The sequence below is a fragment of the Augochlora pura genome, chromosome 10, assembly GCF_028453695.1.
Source record: "Augochlora pura isolate Apur16 chromosome 10, APUR_v2.2.1, whole genome shotgun sequence".
In the NCBI taxonomy this organism is placed as follows: domain Eukaryota; kingdom Metazoa; phylum Arthropoda; class Insecta; order Hymenoptera; family Halictidae; genus Augochlora; species Augochlora pura.
In genome coordinates, this window is record NC_135781.1 from 16206406 (window position 1) to 16225217 (window position 18812).

Sequence of the window (18812 nt, forward strand, 5' to 3'; positions counted from 1 at the left end):
GTGCGCGGGGTTCGCGTAGACGGAGACTGCATCAGTGAAATCCAGTCGAATCGATCGAATCTTAACGATGCGCGACGCGCAGCCGGGAATATCGACAAAAATACGATGACGAACTAATTAACGTAGGGGGTGAACGTACTCGAGCGCGACGCTCCCGAACACTTCCCAGATTCCACGCAGCTATTTCCGTGGCCGCGGAGCCGGCGTCGATGACACCGATAATTGCTCTGTGTCCTACATCGTAGGAAATACCTGTCCCGCTCGTCCTGTACCCTTATTTAATATGGAGCTAACGGTATTTCAGAGATTGGTCGCCGAACTCAACAAAGAGCAGGAGGCCATGATGGCCAACAAGCTCTCCATGAAGGGTGAGGCCGTTGCACCGTGGGTCGGCGCACCGAACGAGGACGTGCTGCGAGAAGAATGCTTATCTCTCTCGACGGTGAGTAATTCCATTCCGACCTTCCTCTTCTCTGCTATCTCTGTCCGTCCTCCGCTCTTTGTATCTCTTCACGGTACGAAAGTTTGACGCGCTTTGAATTATTGTCTCTTCGTAGTCGGTGCGTTACTTAAATTCAGATTAAGTTTTTCACAGTTCGAGTTCAGGCTCCTTGAATGACGTTTGCAGGCTAAAGTTGATAAAATCGTACCGTTTTGTCTCCGCGTTCTCTTCAGATGATATTTAATTTCGAAAGAATGATAAAATGATGCGAGTTCTCATTCGGCGAGGACAAACGTCTTTCAACTTGGATTATAGGTGGTTGAAATTCTGTAACAGCTATAAAAGTTATCGTTGTAAAAACTTTTATTTGCCTTTGTACTTTTAATTTATATGTTCTTCTTGACACGTTCTGCTATGAAAGAAGAAGCTTTGCAATTTCTTTAACTTTCACCGTAGCAGTACGATTTCAGCTGCGTTGATCATTACATTGATATTTAACGTTTTCCAATCTGTATTGCAATGTTTATATATTGTCTATGATAGAGGAGGAATCTATTTTAATTTAAAAGACGTTTCATATCTCCATAACGTCGCGATACTATAGATAGAATCAATAAATAAATTCTTAAAGCGAGCCAAAGGAATTTCAAAATCATGACTGTCCTATTAAATTCATGCAAAAATTAATACTAAAGCAGTAATTATGCTTAAAATAGAGTTTAAATAAGAGCTATTAATTTCAATAGTATGTAAAGTCTATTTTATATTAACAGTCATGAATCATTTCAAATTTTATATTTTGTTAATCCACCACCAAGGTCAAAGTAAACTAAAACCCACCGAAAACGTAGACAACTCGTTGCGGTTCTAAATGATCTTGTTAAATAATTACAGCTGAACCGTGTTTCCCCGTTGGCTCCTCGTAATACAATATTTTCCACTTTCGTTAATTACAAGACCGGGTTCCATATTTGGAACCACGGGCGTAAATGCACGGCTCAGCGACTTGTTTCGCGAATCCTCGGCAAAAAAAGCGGAGCCGAGTTGCAATTGGATTTGCTCGCACAATAGAACAGTGTGTGGAGAACAACGCAACGTGCCCGTCGTATCTCAAAGGACCGGTAGCCGCGATACAATTTACGGGACGCGACGTTTACTCTCGTCATTAACGCGGGCACGATGAACCGTCTGAAGACGTTCTCCCGTCTTTTCCTCTCGCGGCGAAGAAACGCTCGCCGGACGGGGTAGATCCCGCCGTTCCATTTATCGCAGCACAGTTTGTTCATCTTTTATGCACCGTGTTTACCGAGCACGCGTAAACCGATTTTATTGTGCTGATAATCGCTCTTTTATCGCATTGTTCCTACGGGAACGTTCCGGCTAGAATTTATTGAATAAATACAATTGTTTTATTCATGAAAAATGTAAATAAAAAGAATCGCGTTTCGTAAACCGGTCTATAAACCGTGGATTATTCTCTTTCCGGCCGAATACGAACGAACAAATTCTGTCCGCGGTGAACAGAAAGTATTGTTCGTTCAGCCAAACGGTGAAATTGAATGAGCGCAACGAGATAATAATTTTATTTTCTTTGGCATTCGTTAATAATTAATTTTCCGTCGACGTAAACATAACATACTCGCAAAGCGAAGAAGTAATTTAACGAAAATTATAATAAACGAGACTGAATTCGAACGTTCCGTGATTTTGTTTTTAAATGCCAGTGGAAGTAAAGAATTGTTGAAACGAAGTTTTGAAAGACCGTTGAATCTAGTCGTTTACTAGAAATAATCTTGGCAATGAGAGGGAAAAGTTTGGACAGTTCTCTCGTGTTAGATCGAGCGTCGACTTTTATCAGCCGGGGTAGTTTCCTGACAGCGGTCAGTTTCGTGACCGGCCAATGACTGCCGGTGAACCATGCGTCGGTGTTCGGAACTCCACGACGACGGAAGTTGACGGAGTTGAATGCATAATTCACGGGAACATTGTTTCCAGGACAAAAGTAACTTCTTGAGGCCCCCGCCCGAGGGTGTCGATTTCGCATGGGACTTCGAAGGTGTACTCGCGATGGCACAGGCCACCCTTGCTCTCGATCCGAATTTGGAAAATATGAGGTACCAGCTGGTGCCAAAAGAGTAAGTACCTTTCTGCCAATTATGTTATCTAGCTCTAAATCAGCGCGATCTTCTTAATAATGTTATCGTTCCGCATTAAATCCTCTCGACGCGACCACAACTTTGATGAAATCAAATTCTTATTAAAAAGTTCGCATTACGGACAATAAATATTAATGTTACATTTAAAAAATACTAAATTATTAAAACGTATTAACATTCATATACATATTAGAATTTTCATACATATTATTATTAAAATACGAACTATTAGCTAGAAAAATATATAGTTACATCTGCAGATTTTATACATTTTTGAAAGAATTAACTACATTAATATTTCAATATTTTTCACTGATTCTTTTAAGATAGTACAGCAAAATTATTAAAATACATATATCTATATCTAGACCGCAAATTTTAACCGACAGAAATAAGTAGGTATTGTCTAAAACCTTTTAAAATTATTTTGTGATTCATACACAAAATTTGCATTTTGCAAAAATATCCGCAGTTTTTGTAACAAGGAGAATATTATCTTACAGAATCAAGCATAACACAACAAGCCCGCGCATATTTAAAACGCTGATTTGAATATAGTAGGTCCTTTCATAAGTTCGTGCGGTTTCTTTAAATATTTATTACAAATAAATGAACAATGTATTTGAACGAATGAGTAAACAATCGCTCAACAGAAGAAAAAATCTATCGAATAGTGGCTAAAATCTATCGAATCTATCGAATAAACAGGATTTTAAGCGATTATTATACGGAAAATGAAAACCGCACGAACTTATGGACCGATCCAATATTTTTCCAATAAGCTCTAGCTATTTAATCAACTCGAAACGAAACGCTTATATCGATTTATGCGGAACGAAACTTTGTCTGTCGTAATTAGATGCGGCGAAAATTGAACGCCGGCCACAAACTAACTTGGGTTGTGATAATAGTCAAAGTGTAAGGGGCAGGACAATTATCCTGATAACCAAATGATCCGGAACCAACGAGAAGTCGATCTCTATCCAGTTCTAGATCAGAGCGAGAAAACTCGGCTCCGTGCGTCTGCGAATCAATTAATTACCGGTCTAAATTAAATCGGTCTGCTTTGGTGGCTGGCGTTAATTGGCAATTTCCAAACCGGTGTCTAATTACGGTAAATCGTAAACTCGCGACGCGGGTGGACGGGCGCGCTTGCGCGGCCGCGCGCACCGGTATCGGGCTTCGCCGTGTTTCACGCCTCAATTAATTTACCTGTCGCGCAGAATATCAGAAGAGAACTTCTGGCGTAACTACTTCTACCGAGTATCCGTACTGCGCCAGAGCCACGAGCTGAACACGATGGCCCAAGCAGAAAACAGCGGGAACCTGGCTGGATCCGTGAATCAACCTGAAGGTAAAGTTTCCACTCGTACCGACCGCAATTTCCCACGCTTAGACGGTATTATCCGCACGATGCATTCATCCGATGCATAATCGAGCCCCGTGGTCGACTCTTTCGCAAATCGCGCGCTCGATTCTATTTTTCTTTTTCTCGACTTCCAAGACGTTCGACATCTTGGACGAGATTGGAAGTTCTTCCGGCTTTCGTCCGTTGACGCGGAAATGAAAATGAGGAACTGGAATTTTATACTCAGAGGAATGTACATTCAATATTTAGATTGCTTTTTGTTGTTACTTCTATCTGATTGTTACTTGTTAACATTATATCTACCGAGTGTGTTGGATTCCGAGTTGATAAACTGAATAAAACACGTTTTATGCAAATTTTTCGAGTTTTATTTAACTATCGGCGGTATAAGTGCGCCTCGTACTCGCGATTGTTCGGTCTAAATATAAGAAACAGGTCTGACTGATAGAGTTCTTACCGACAAAACGAGATAAGTTGGAGTTAGAGATAGATGAGTTGGTATCTAACATGAGTTGCCTTAGAAGAATTACAAGTCTGAATTTATTTAAATGTATTACTGTTTTTAAAAATGATGATTTTTAGTTAACATGATGTAATCATCTTTTACGAAAAAGACTGTTTATAATTTCAGTAATTTTAACACAATAGACTCAGCGTTAATCCTAAACTTTTGCCTGTATATTTCCTTCGTTTTATAAATCGAAGAGAAACGGAATTTTCGTTTGGAAATTTAAAATTCCAAAGTCATTTCCATTTTAATTAATATGGAGATACAGTCTGCTGATAAATTGTATGCATTAATACATATTGTTAACGAGACTAGCTCACATGAAACTTCTGCATTCTTTAATCTCTTAACAAGCGAAAATTTACGGCGATATCTTTTTTTACGAAGAAACTAAACGCATTTTACGAACGTGTCACTGACAATAACATTTAATTTGAAATTTTTTAGTTGTAGCATAAAAACGTAGCAGTTTACGGATCATAAAAGTCCATACTCATTTTAATGTGAAGAGAAAGAATAATGAGATCATAGGTATAAAAAACTAAGAGCTATACTCATGGTAAAATTCCAGTCTCGTTTCAACTAATAAGCGTCAGCTTTAAATTTCATTTTCTTGCGAAACAAACAAAGATAAAACATTCTCAAGATATATGACAACTGTCATCTTAATCTTCGCAAAATTGATTTTCTTAAATAATATTGTTGATTACTTGGCACTCGCCAAGTAGTAGAGCCAGTTATTATACTTTGAGGTTATCAATTGCTGAGTCTTCCATTTCTTTTCGGACATAAATAAGTTTATATTTATCGAACAAGACATAATTTATATATTATTTTGTAATGAAAAGATATTTTTATTCTTGTATTTTGTAATTAGAGAATTTATTATGTATTATTTGATAAATATAACCTTAATTGTGTGCGTAAACAAACGAAAGACCCAACAACTGGCAACTATACAGTAACTGGCTCTCCACCATCCTATTTATTTTCATTTCACCGTCCCCCCAAATTGAATCAAAACTCTAGCTCTGCGTCAACAAACTTGAGCCCGGTGTAATTTCAATGGCTGACAGTTATCGAGAATGTTTGAGTAGCCGCCACCCTGGCGACGCGGCGTCGCCGAAGCTGCTTCCGAAAGAGTCGATCAGAGGGGCGCAACGTAAACACGCCCTTTTCGTTTGTTCTCCAGTAACCGCTGCCTTCTAGTTTGCATTGCAGTTTCGAGCTGCTTGAGTTGAAATCCGTTGTTTCCATCGAGAACGTCGCTAGAACACGAGAAACAGGCGTTGTTAACGAAACTTGGCGGGATTAAAGCAATGTTCGCGGGCGTCGTTCTCCGTTCAACGCCGGATCCATGATCTGACGACGTTGTTTCCGATGGAACACCATTGCATGGAACATTTGAGAATTTTATGCGACCCGTAGATTTACCTGTCTCTGGACGAGCCACGAACAACGTACTGGCGCAACGATATTGCAAAACAGTCCCTCGTGATTTCACGGTTAACAGTGCTGCGCGAAATTCGACGGGATGCATGTTAAACTTTGATCAACTGCGGACCCTGGATGTTTATGTCGGTATCTACGGATGTTTAAGTGAATTTTATTCTAAAGGTTCTAAAATACCCCAGAGTAAAATAGCAATTTATTAGTGTGTTATCGAATGTCAGGAATAGTGGCGGTAAATCGTTTCGTTGGTTTTGAAAAAACAAGAAATTATGATATTTTTGTTTCTGATTTAGCGCTAAAAATCTTCTGACTTTTGGTTTGAAAAATATTCTAAAACTGTCCGGGAAATAGGAGTGTTGCGAATACAATACTCACGATGATTGCTGAACGTTGCAAAAAGGTTCGGAAATGTATCCGCAACGCAAATCGAGTAAAAAGAGTTTTGATAAAGTACAGCTTTATAAGCCATTTGTTCGTAAGGTTCTTACAGCCGCTTTCAGCTCGAAACAGAACCTTGTAACAAATGTTCGAGCCCTCCATTGCCAGTTTCACTCGCTACGTTCCATTCACTGGGCTTTCATTACGTTTTTCTTAACGGGGAAATTAATAAGACGAAGAAAATATTACCCACCCGTGACATTTTCAGACAAAAACCAGAGCTCTCTTATTAAGGCAAACGAAATGATTTTCATCGCGGAAGCGACACTCGTGCCGCAGCTACATTTTTCGATGGAGCCAATATTTTTCTGCGAAGCGTAGGAAATAAGTTTCATCAAACGAGCAATTTTTGCAACGCAGCCGCGCTCTCTCTCAAAAAAAATAATAAAGTGTCTATATAATTACTTGAAAAAGCAATTGGTGGAGCGGAAAGTTTGAACATCTAGTTTCTCGGAAAATCAATTCGCTTCTCAGGACGTTATTTCATTTCACGGAACGTACAGCCACCTGCAAATTAACCCACCGATTAAACAACTCCGGCGCGATTGGATAGCCGAAATTCATTCGGTGCGCGTCGAGAATGCATAAACATCCACGGCCTAATCACGTTACCAAGTACGCCGGTCCATCGAATTTCCCCCTCGTGAAGTGCTAACGACGCCGCAGCACTGTATTCTAGAAAGGTTAATGGGTTATATACTATTCCGATGAAAATGAGCAATGTGTCGTGGTCAGAATTATCGAGCCACGGCTGATTAAAGTCCTATCGGTATTCCCTCGGATGCGTCAAAATTATAGATGCAACGTCAATTCGTGGTAAAACGATAATTCCCGATGAAATATTGATAATCGGTCGGCCAGAAAATTAGCGCCAGTGCGTTGCGAAAAGGACAGATCTCTACCTAGGTCTCCGCGCGGAGAGCCATTGTTATTTTCGAACAGCGGAGAGCGTGGAACCGGAAGGAGATGAACACTTTAAGAGAGGACGCAGGCGGAACACCGAATAAACAATGCAATTTCCCGGGAAAGCCAATCAAGTTGATTCGAAAGTTCTCCGCACTCTGGTTGCAGAATTCATTTTAATTAATTATTAGAAAAGACGAATACGTGTATTCGTGTATAATAAATCATTTTTTCAACATGAACCAGTTTCTTAATACATATTAAATCGGGACAGCTCGTTTAATAATACGAGAGTGAAAAGAAAAAGCAATTATATTAATTATAAAATACTGTGTGTACTGTACATTTGTTGTAAAATAAATCACTCTTTCTAATTCTTTTTCAATATTTTGTACAATTTAAAGAAAAACACAGTTGATTCTTATTTCAGAATATCTACAGAATATTCAGTAATTTTTTAAACATAGAATAATGAATGATTAAACTTGTTGTCACACATATTCCATACATCCATGGAATTTTTATGCGGTTTGTGCAGTGAAATTTAACAGATAATACAACGCATTAATTTGTCAGAGTAATAAATCCTGTAAACGAAGTAACAATCGAAGTGTATTTAGGAGCTAGGAAAAAGAATTATTATAAATTTTCTGATCAGAGTGTGGATCATTTTAGGATTTCCATGGTTGGTACTCGTCTAGATCGACGGATTTCAAAAATCATTTCTCAGACGACCTCTCCGAGTGGCTTTTATCTTCTTCTCCACTCTTTCCGAGTCACCAAACCTGCCCTTTTAACCGGGAAACTGAACCCGGCAGCCCGTTGCACTTCTGGGAATACTTGCTCTAAGTTGAATGAGTCCGGAGACTTTGACGGCTTTATAATGTTTCGCATTCAAAATTAAATAACTTGGTCACCGAGAGCAATAATGAAATGAGCGCGGAAGCTGCGCTTTTCGGAGAACTTCTGCTGGCCGGAGCGCGGTACCCGCGAAGCTAGCCTCTATTATTTGCTTTGAAAACTGTCAAACAAGTGTGAAATAGCAGACGATTACGCGTACGCGTGAATTATGTTTCATTAGATTGGAGATTTCTCTGCATATATAATTTATTAAATTTTGAAGATTTAGATAACCTTATTTTCGTTCTAATAAAAACGTGTTTCATTGTATACATAGATTACTATACTATACTAATTAAAAGTATTCTTGCATTAAAAGCTATTTTCCAAACTCAGATCAGAGAACAACATAACATTTTTATTAAATGTAATCAACAATTACGTTTCATTAACTCTGCAAAATAACAAAAATCGTGTGCACTAGAAAATCCCACAAAATGAAAACATCTGTCCACTTTGCAAAAGACTTAAGCCGCTCCTACTTCGTCGTTCAAAAAAAACTGCTATCAAAGCTTTTCATGATCCCCAATAAAAAGATTGTAAAAAGCTGTGAAAGAAAAACCTGGTAAAAAGTGCACCGTCACTCAGGATCATTTTATGCGAGACGAAAAATGCTAGGAAATCTGGAAAAATCGTTTGGTAAATTGTTAGGAACAATAGAGTGAACCGTTCTGTTATATTACACTGGTTCCAGACAGCAGGAATGTAAATATTAAAAAAGCAAATATTGAGCAATGGCGAAAGAGATAAAGCGCTATTCCGTGGATTTGTATCTTTTGCAAACGGAAGTGCGGCGGGTTCTTGTACATACACACATCAGACACCCAGCCGGCCGCGCGTTTACACAAAAAAAAACATCTAAGCTAACCATCGGTGTAAAAGAGAACGAAACTAACAAAAGAGCGAGGCTAGACTGCCGTTAGCCGGCTTCGTGTATAGCTTTAGGAAGTTCCCAGCCCTTCTAGTTTAGCCGTGAGTGTTGTCTTGCGCACAGTTCAAGTGACCACTGGCCAGGAAACCAGCGGAACCGTGACGGGCAGCAGTAACAGCGCGCTGGCCGATTCGCCAGGCCACGAATTCGTGTCCGATAGCATGAGGGTCTCGGACACGGACCTCGAAGAGGTCCGGGAAGGCATGAAAAAGTTGGGGATGCAGCCGCCCAAAGGTTAGTGATCGTTGGTCGTCGTTAACCTTGCTTGCGATGGACGACTGCGCAGAACACGGGAGCGCCGGCACAATCGTGGCACCGTTCCTCGATTTTATCCGCGCGATCTTGCTGCTTTCGCAAACAACAAACGAACCGAATTTCATTGCAAATCGTGACAAAGTGGGACTCTTAGACTAATCGGCTTGGACTGGTCATGCGCTGCTTCTCCATTAGCATTTGCCAGGGTATAGTACTCGGTGTACTACGTCAATACTCCTACCGGTAGATTCAAAGATAATAGATACGTGCAATGGCGGGCGTTTCTTGGCGCGACATTCATTGGATAAGATTGTGGAGCCATGTGATCAGTTTGGTTTATTATTGATCATAATTAATTTTACGTTTATCGCATAATACATATTAAATTTTTTGATTCGAAAGGAAATAAAAGAATACAAAAATATTATTTGTTCTATTCGATGAATATAAAAGTAATTAAGAATGAAAATAAACCAGACGCACTGTAATTGATTACCTAAGAGTAACCGGCTCCACCATACTATTTGTCTTCAACGTTTTACTATTTCGCGATTTCCTGTAAAGACGAAATTTTATCTGCACTACTTGCACTAATTTCGCTATACCGATTGTCTTACTGTGGTACGCTACTGGCCAGAAGATGATGGAGAACGCGGTGTTTAATTTTTAATGCTTCCAATCCCCGGGGTTATTGGCCAGACGAGAAGTACAATCTGTCAGAGACTCATTAAAAAATCAACCTAACAGTTCGGGAGCTTCTCTTGCGGGTCTATAATTAAACGCGCTTGATGAACGAGCTGCGGCAAACTCGTAAGATTGATTCTCGGTCAAACGGTAGACCCGAACATAATTAGAGATTTGAAACTAAGTTATCTTTAATGGTGCGAAGTAATGTTTTCGCTTTGCTGCAAAACTTAAACGGTTGACAAAACTCAATTCACAGAGTTGATTGGTTTGTTAAAAAGCAGAGCAATTTTATTAGAAAAATTGTAACAACGTGAGAAAGCACAGGGGATTTGCAACTTGTTACAAATAATAATGAGAGTCGGTTGACAGTAACGAGAAACAGACGTGCAAATAAAACAAGAACGTGTGCCACGAGGTCTCGGCGATCCGTGATCCACGGACGCAAACTGTGCAGTATTCCCGAACGATTACCCCGAAGAATACGTGTGCACGTTATTCGAAGATTTTCTTTATTTTTGTATACACGCGTTGATAAACCACCGAAAGCTCGGAGAGATGTTCGCGCGTTATTCGGTTACGACCACCAACGAAAATTTTGTTAAGCAAGAGATACGTTCGGAGAGGAACGCGTCCATTCTGTCTCTATTCGCCGCCAGCGGCGATGAATATTCAATTTTGATAACCGTACTATGAAATCTCTATTGAAATTGAAAAGCTGCATGTAGGGTGTGTAGGTCGCTGCGAGTACTGCGATTTTTTGTCAGAGTGACGCCGTTGAAAATTTCACTTTGCAAAAGAAACATTTACATTTTAATAAAACTGCACTTTGACAATCTTTTTACATAGTTGTTAAAAAAAAATCATTCTCTACACGGCACGTATGCGTAGGTAACGATTTTGGTGAAATATACTTCTGACGAAGCCATAATTTAATGTAATTAATTGTTCTATAAACGAACAAGTATATCTGAAAGTTAAGTGTTCTTTTTTTTCTAAATAGAATCATACATTTTTCTTTCGTAATTCCAACGTGACGTTTATCTCAAAATCATTCAACACTGGTATAAAATATTTCACTAAAATCATTACTCTGTATATCAAATTGTTTGTACTATATTTACTCCGTTGTAACATCCTTTACTTCTTTCATGTAATTTTGGTTCTTTAACGTGTACATATTGCATGCACGTGTCTATCGCTCGATTGTAAATGTGTCAAGAATGTTAATAAAAATTTCGCGAAACAAAATTTGGCAAGTTCGAGCGACCGAATTGGCAGAGCTACGCAGCAACCTAAACAATTTTAATTAAAAGAGTCGGTGCGTGGAAAAAGCTTCGAACATCGCCAGTGAAAGCGAATAGAGAAAGAAGTGGCAATGCACCGGATCGAGCGATCCATGCGCAAGACACGGTGTCCGAGCAAACATCCCCCCCGTGAGTATACACGTAAATTAACGTGACACTCGATCTCGATGTTCCACCTATTTTTTCACGCAACGTTTTAGTGTCTGTGTCACCGTAGTGTCTGTGTCACCCCCGTCTTCTCGAGCAGCTTGTCCAATTTCCTGTCTCAGTGTGCTTCTCTGTAGGAGACCGCGCCGCCTCTTATGATACCAACTTCCTCACCTACGCTAGCCCCGGGGAAACACACCCTACCTGTATAACTCTTGACCTACGTCGCTGACCCCGCTCCGCTATCTAGTTTAAATGTTACGAAACCCTGTTTGTTCCTCCCCGTTGTCTAACAAAAATCTTAATCGTCTGAACTGTGTGTGACTAAACGACCGCTTTTTCGTTCTATTTTTGTCAACAGCCTAAAGAAGAGGAGAGACTTCCCGATAAAAAAAAGCATTATCCAAAGCACACCCCTCAGAAAAAAAAAAAATAATACGACATGCTTCTTTCCCCGTCTCGAAAACCGACGTTGATTTCTCGGTTCTCGTCCACGATCTCCTCGAACCCTCTCCCTCGATTCTCTTTCGTTTCAGTTCTCTCTCTTGTTTCTTCTTTGTTTCCTCTGTGTGTTCTGTTCTATCGCTTTCGTGCGTGATCGACTAACAACCCCCCGTTGTTCGAACCGATACGAGGCGACACTCTGATACGAGACGAACGATAATACCGCTCCGTCGAGCTCACGGTTCGGTCTTGCCCGGCCGTGTGTTTCTTTTTTTTTCTCTTCTTCTTTGTTTTCCCCCCCTCCCCCTCGGTTCCGTTTTCGGGGCTTTCGTTTTCTGCCCGTATTCGGAATTACTCGTCCCTGACGTCGACGCGATCTCGCGGTAACCGACATCGATCACATCTATCCAAGAGGTAGGCGGCGATCGTTTCCATTCTTTGTTCGCTAAATATCGGTGTTATCGACGTGTTTGTTGTCGTCGTTGTCAGTGTGTACCATTTCGGTCGTGCGCGATCGATTTTTTCCGTGATAAAAACCAAGCGTAAAAACCAAAAAAATGCAAAAAACAACGTAAAGCAAAGTAAGAAGAAAGAGAAAATAACTGTCGTATACTTTTTCGGTGGTGTTTAAAATGGGTTTCCAGGGAGGGAGGGAAAGAGAGGAAGGGGTTTCCGCGAACGGAAACGGCGTGCGTTAGGTGTACTTACGTCGGATTTGAAACGTGATAACGCGGTACGAAAAAAAACGTAAACCGATAATAGCGCTAGGCGCCACGCGAGTAGTGAAACGAGATGGTAGCGGGAAAGAAAGAAGGAGAGCGAGAGATAGGGAAGCGGAGCGAGCGAGAGCATGCATGGACGGGAGCGTGAGGGTGGGAGAGAAAGGGAGAGAGAGAGAGAGAGAGCGTGAGAATACAAATAATTTCGTGTGAATGCGAGAGCGACCGTGTGCGCGCGTGCGTGAGAGAGAAGGCAATTTCCTCTAGTAAAACTCAAAGCAACAAGACGAGATCAAGATCGACTAAATGTCTGGATGTTTGTCCGTTTGTCTGTCGTCTGTCTGTCTTCATTACTATTGTCTCTTGTCGATTCTCTCCGTGTTGTAAACAGTTAAGGAACACTAACAAATTAAAAGAGAACAAAAAAAAAACAAGATGAAATAATAAGTAAACATTACTTCGAACTAATATCGTGATATAAATAACGGGCGAATAAGAAAATCGAAAAACCGTGAGAGAGAAAGTGGAAAATACAACAAAAATCATCGAGAAATAATAATTCGGAAGTACCATCGGCATAAAACGGCTCCTAGGTACATTTTTTTTTCTTCGAGGCAGAGAGATAACCATTGGCGCAGGGAAGACGAATCGAAAAACCGGAGAACGGTGATCGGCGCGAAAGAAACAGAGATCTACCTAGGCATTGCGTAAACCAAAAAAAAAAAACATTAAGAGTAAAAGAAACGTAAAAAAAAAAACGATAAAAAAATGCGAGTAAATAAACTAAATAAAATTCGTTGAATGACAATACGTGTTTTAAAAGAGAACAACAACAACAACAACCAAGAACACATGAATAAGATTAAACAATAATTGGGATCGAGGTGTAATTTCGTCTCGTCTCTCGTGGGTGTAGTCCTCGTAGTGATTTCCTTCCGATTTCAAGTATTAACAGATACCGAGTTACTCCATGGATTAAAACGAAGCGTTGTCGTTTACATGCTCGTCCACCCGAACGAACGTCGAGAACGATCGAGGAGCAGGAGAGAAATGGTGGGGAGGTGGAAGGGAAAAAGTCAGAGATACATCGGACCCAGACGGCACCGGGGGGAGGGGGATCGTAGAACGCGACGGGGGGGGGCGTTTTAATAGCGAAAATGAGCTCGACATCTGGAATTAGTTGACGCGAAGCCGCGTTTTCCATTTGGACGGACGCTCAAGCGGCGTACGTACGAACACGCGCGTGCATGTGCACACGCGCCGGTGCATTCGATGCGAGAGGAGCGAGAAATAAAAACGCGTAAAAGATAAACGCGCCGGCAACAGCAGAAAGCGTAATAAAACGATAGAGGGAAACCGTCGGACCGGCAGGTCGGCTTAAAATATAAATTACCAGTGTAAATAATAATTGTTTCCAAAGCGGTCGTCGAATATAACTTCTGTCTCTCCAGTGTTTCGAAATCATATCCCTTTGCAAAGAACTGAAAGCGATCTCAAATTTCGTATATCCTTCGCTTCAACTCGCCCGACAGTTCTTTATAAATCAGAGACGTATGCAATTGTTCGAATCGCCATTTATAGCCGCGCCGGTGTAACTTTTTGTTCCGTGCCGCAGAGGACGCGACTGGTCCGAGAACTAACATCGCGGAAAAAGCGATAATCAAATTTCGAAAGTAGCTATCCGCGGAGTTTGCAAGCAGTTCGGAAATAGCCCGGTTCTTCGGCCTGTGAATAATTTCAAGTAACTCTATTGTCGCGATAAACGATGCCCGCGAGCCACGGTCCATCGCCGGCCACTGCGTTGTTCAATACGCGAACGCGGCAACCGACCCCCGTTTCCGCGACTTTCATTCATCGGATCGCAATCGAGGCCTGGGAATCACTGGAATACAACAAACTAATAACGGGGGCGAGCGAAGGCGAGACAGAGACGGGGGACGACGGAGAAGGAGATCCGCGAGGGTGCGGGAGCGAGAGGGGCGCAACATTGTGGAACCTCGATAGGCATTCGCGAGGCTATCGAACGTCGACTCGACATGGAGAGCGCATGTAAAGACGAATCGATATGTGTGGGGGTGGCATTGGGCGAGCGAAAGAGAAAGAACGAGTGTCACGCTGCCAGCGGTAGGGAAGAAAAAAGGGAATAGCTTCTCCGAGCGTGGGTGGTGGGGATGCAGTTGCGCGTCGACGCGCGAAAATAATTCGTTCGCACCATCGCGTCGACGGGGAAACGGGCGCGCGCTCGCATTTTCGGACGACCCAGGGTTCGAGAGGGTAGATTCTGATCCCGGTCGACGCTCGGACCCCAGCGTTTCACTTAATACCTCGCCGAGAAACGCAATTACTTAAATCGCGCTCCCAGGCAGTACGGTTTCATCCCCCTTCGACTTCGATCGATCGATCCGACTTATCTCGTTGCCGATTGTTACGCTGGGAGTAGAGATAGCGGGCCGACTCCGACGGACAGGGTTGCTATCGACGTTGAAGTCACGGTTCACACCCAACCTATCTAGGACGCTATCGACTCAGATTCGAAAGTTTGGGCAGCAAATCCGATTACAAAATGTGTTTAGAAGCGTCATTGCTTGTTTAACCCTTGACCGGCGGCTATTTCTCGGCGCTCTCAGGCATAGATTATTTTTACGAAATTATTGCCATTGTTATTTCCCTTCTTTACGCCCCATGATCAAAAGAACCAACAATGTAACAAAAAATACAAAAAAAGAATACAAATGGACGAGCAAATGGAGGAACGGAAAAAAAAGATATAAAAAGATAAAAAACAAAAAGAAACAATGGGGCCGTAAAAAGGGCAATATAAAATGCAGTTCATGGCTGAAACAGTGCTGAAAACGAACGCGGGAATTAATTCAAAAACGCAAGCTTCCGAATAAGGCCGCCTATGCCTGAAAGACAGAATTACCGAGAATTATCGTTCTCTTTCTGTTGGAAATAATAGAAAAATGTTTGGCTTTTCGTTCATGTTCCGTCTGTGAGGGGTTAAGTCTACGTTCGAAGGCACTCGAAATATCAATTTCTTACCATTTAAACAAAATCCAGCTTGTCGCGGAGTAATCAATTCCAAACTTTCGAAACAGGACGTGGCGAGGGTCGCGAAAATATATTATAGGGGTGAAAGGGCGGCGCTAGTTAACCCCGGTCGAGTCTGTTTTTTCCCTGCCTGCCTTCCCCCGCCCCGCTCCCCTGATTCCATTTCAACCCACTTTTCTCGGTTCTCCGTCCTTGTGTGGTTTGAGTTTTTGTCCTCTGCCCTTCCCGCTTCGTCCAAGCTGACACTAACACAGAGACACGATTAAATTCTCTCACACATGCACAAACGTACTAATACACACACACACTTACACACAGTACCAGAGAACGCGGAGAAGACGCGTGCGTCGCAAGATCGATGCGAAGAAACAGGGACACCGAGGCTGAAACCTCGGCTAGTTCGGCGTGTGTACGATCCATGATTCTCGTTCGCCCGTTCGCACACTCTACACGAAAACACCGCATACAAACACACCCACACATCCAAAGCCAGAGACACACAGGCACACGCGCGTACAGAGCCGGAAACACGGCAGCAGAGACAGAGAGACAGAGACAGACACACATAGGACACGCGTCGATACGCGCCCCCGCGAATACAAGAACCGACACCCCCGCGTGGCCCGCTTGAAAATAGCTACAACGCTGCTTGTGAATCTCCGCAGAAGAAGATTGGGAACGCGAATTGGAAGCCGAGCTGAAGGATTACGAGGTAGTAACTAGCAACGAGGATAAACCCATCGTCGCGGCGATCGGCAAGGGTACGGCCGCGATGGATGCGGACGATTTGCAGAAGCAGATCGACGAGCTCCTAGCCAACGAGGACGACGAGGACCTTAAGTGAGCTGGAGAGATCCTCTTTGTGATCGGTTAGAGGCAGTCTCTCGTCGCGTTTCAATCGAGATCCTGGAGGGGAGGGTGCGAGGGGTCGCCGACCGGCTTTCTATGTTTTCTTATTTATCGAGTTTATCGAGACCGCGAGCGACAGGATCGTTTCTCGATCCTTTCCGTTCTTCTCTTCTTACCTCCTCTCCTCTTCGCGTCTTCATCGACACGATCGGGACAAGGCCGCGTCTAGAGAAGGCTAGAAGAGAAGCCCCGCTGCTCGGAGGATCGATGGCGTGCGAGGTCGTTGCAAAACTTGAGAGCAGTCCGAGCGAAAGAGTTTTCTTCGAGGTTGTTGCACGAGTTCCTTATCATATAGTTTACATATCTTATCCTAAGAGCTTCAAATTATAATCCGTGCGACTGCGTTTTGAGGTTCAGGGCGACCGAGTATGTGGCGCGATTATCTTGTTTGCACGATTTCGTGTGAAGAAGAGTCGTCGAGGATGTTGAGAATGTCTCCGTCGCGATGTTGTTTCAATTCGATGTAAAACGAAAACTTTAAGACATCGGGAAAATTGATGATGCTCGATACATTTGGAAGCTGCAGTCGAAGCAAGATAATTTACAATACTCAAGGTTATCGCGTCTTTTCCCAGGCGTCGAGATAATAGTCTTGATATTTTCCATTCGTCTAGACTTCTCGACACGTATAGTTCTTCCGCGAAACCCGGTCCTATCTCAATGTAGGACACAGTAGGGAAAGCTTTAAAAGTTTCGGAGCTTATGTCAGACATCAGTAGAACACTCTGAACTTTCATCTTATCTCTCGACTCCCCCGCAAAAGTTCTAGCCAGGAACGAACAACGGGTCGAGATTATTGATTTCCTTAATAATTTCGCTGCGTCTTGTAAAACGTTATTTCACAGTTATTCGCGGATATAGAGCTTTTAATCTTTTCTGTTCAGATGTAGATACTTGTCCAGATATTTGCAATCGTTTACTTTGAACATAATTAAGTTTGTAAAACGGTTAACCTTGATGTTAGATATCGCCGAGACTCAGCTTCGAAACCATTAATTAACAGTGTACACTGCGCGGATTGTGGTAATATCGCAAGGTATGCAATAATCGTTGTTCCATACACGAGAGATTCCAGCTCCGAACCGCTTAATGATCCACAATATGTGCACGACAACATCGGAGACAAATAGTAATTCGATTCCGGCTGAGAGGGAGAGGTAACCTTGAACAGCAAAACGCTCCTGCAACATCCACAAAGACCCCGAGAACTCGGTCAATAGCCTATTAAACGGTTAATCGGACAATCAAGTACTGATACGACCGCACGAGTCAAGAACGCGCGGCTGTTGAGCGGTGCAACATGGGAATAAGAGTTCGCAAAGGTGGGGAAAGAACGAGGGAAGCGAAGAATCCCAATGATAGTCTAGACTTGTCTCGGGAAGCCTCGAAGAAGGAGAAGATGAGAGGGGTGAGGTTAGGTGGTGGGAAAAAAAAAATAGAGTCTCCTGCTCGCTTCGTCTTCCTCGGCGTCTCGACATCACGCGCGTGCTTGCGATCCTTGAGCACGGCGAGGACGTCGAAGAAGGGGGAAATAATGGGAGAGAAAGACTGACAGGGGATGGAAGGGTCTTCGCGAGCCCGTTGGCCGTAGCCATAAATTTCGTTGCCGGTCGAATCTCTTGCTTCTCGAACCTCCGTCGATTCCATCCATCGATGATCTGTGGATCTATAGCGAACGGTGGACGGGTGTGCACACGAAATTAAAAAAGAACGAAAGAAAAAAAAAACCATACCACAAAGGGGGAAACCGAACTCTAACGCCACACTTATGTCAATTGTTAGAACGACTCGTTTTCAGTTACGGAAAACGATCTAAGAATCACAAGAGGAATGAAATGAAAAAAACATGTCAAATTCCAACGTTTCTCGTTTTTAATAATATCGATCGTTAATGATACTCTTGAAAACGACAACGCGAACGAATAATAACCATACTCGAAATGCACTGTGCTACGGAACACTGTGAGACTCGAAATCACGTAGAAAAAAGGGAAACGAATTGAGAAATTTTCAGCGGGTCTTCATCGGGTTTTTGAAGGATCGAGGACTTCTCCGACATTGTTACACTGCCGTGTGCCGAAGGACACCGTTTCGAACGGATCGACGTGTATCGTCGGCTTTATTTTTACAAACGCACTCGATGCTCGGACGCTTCACCACCCCCCGCGGCGGATCCGGGGTGCTTTGTCTTCGTTGC

At 42.4% G+C, this 18812-nt stretch overlaps 1 protein-coding gene across 3 annotated transcripts in view; it reads left to right on the top strand.

Annotated features, from left to right (window-relative positions):
- Nucleotides 1-18013, top strand: part of Sap47 (Synapse-associated protein 47kD) — a 130112-nt gene extending 112099 nt beyond the window's left edge. Inside the window, exons 5-9 of one of the 3 annotated variants that reach the window (XM_078193484.1) lie at nt 305-442; nt 2438-2577; nt 3822-3952; nt 9163-9333; nt 16372-18013. In XM_078193484.1, the coding sequence (XP_078049610.1) occupies nt 305-442; nt 2438-2577; nt 3822-3952; nt 9163-9333; nt 16372-16550 (759 nt within the window). In that variant the 3' untranslated portion in view covers nt 16551-18013. Of the gene's footprint in view, nt 1-304; nt 443-2437; nt 2578-3821; nt 3953-9162; nt 9334-11853; nt 13449-16371 lie in introns of those variants that run through there. The other 2 variants (XM_078193487.1, XM_078193486.1) reach the window with 2 other exon arrangements.
- Nucleotides 18014-18812: the final 799 nt, after the last annotated feature.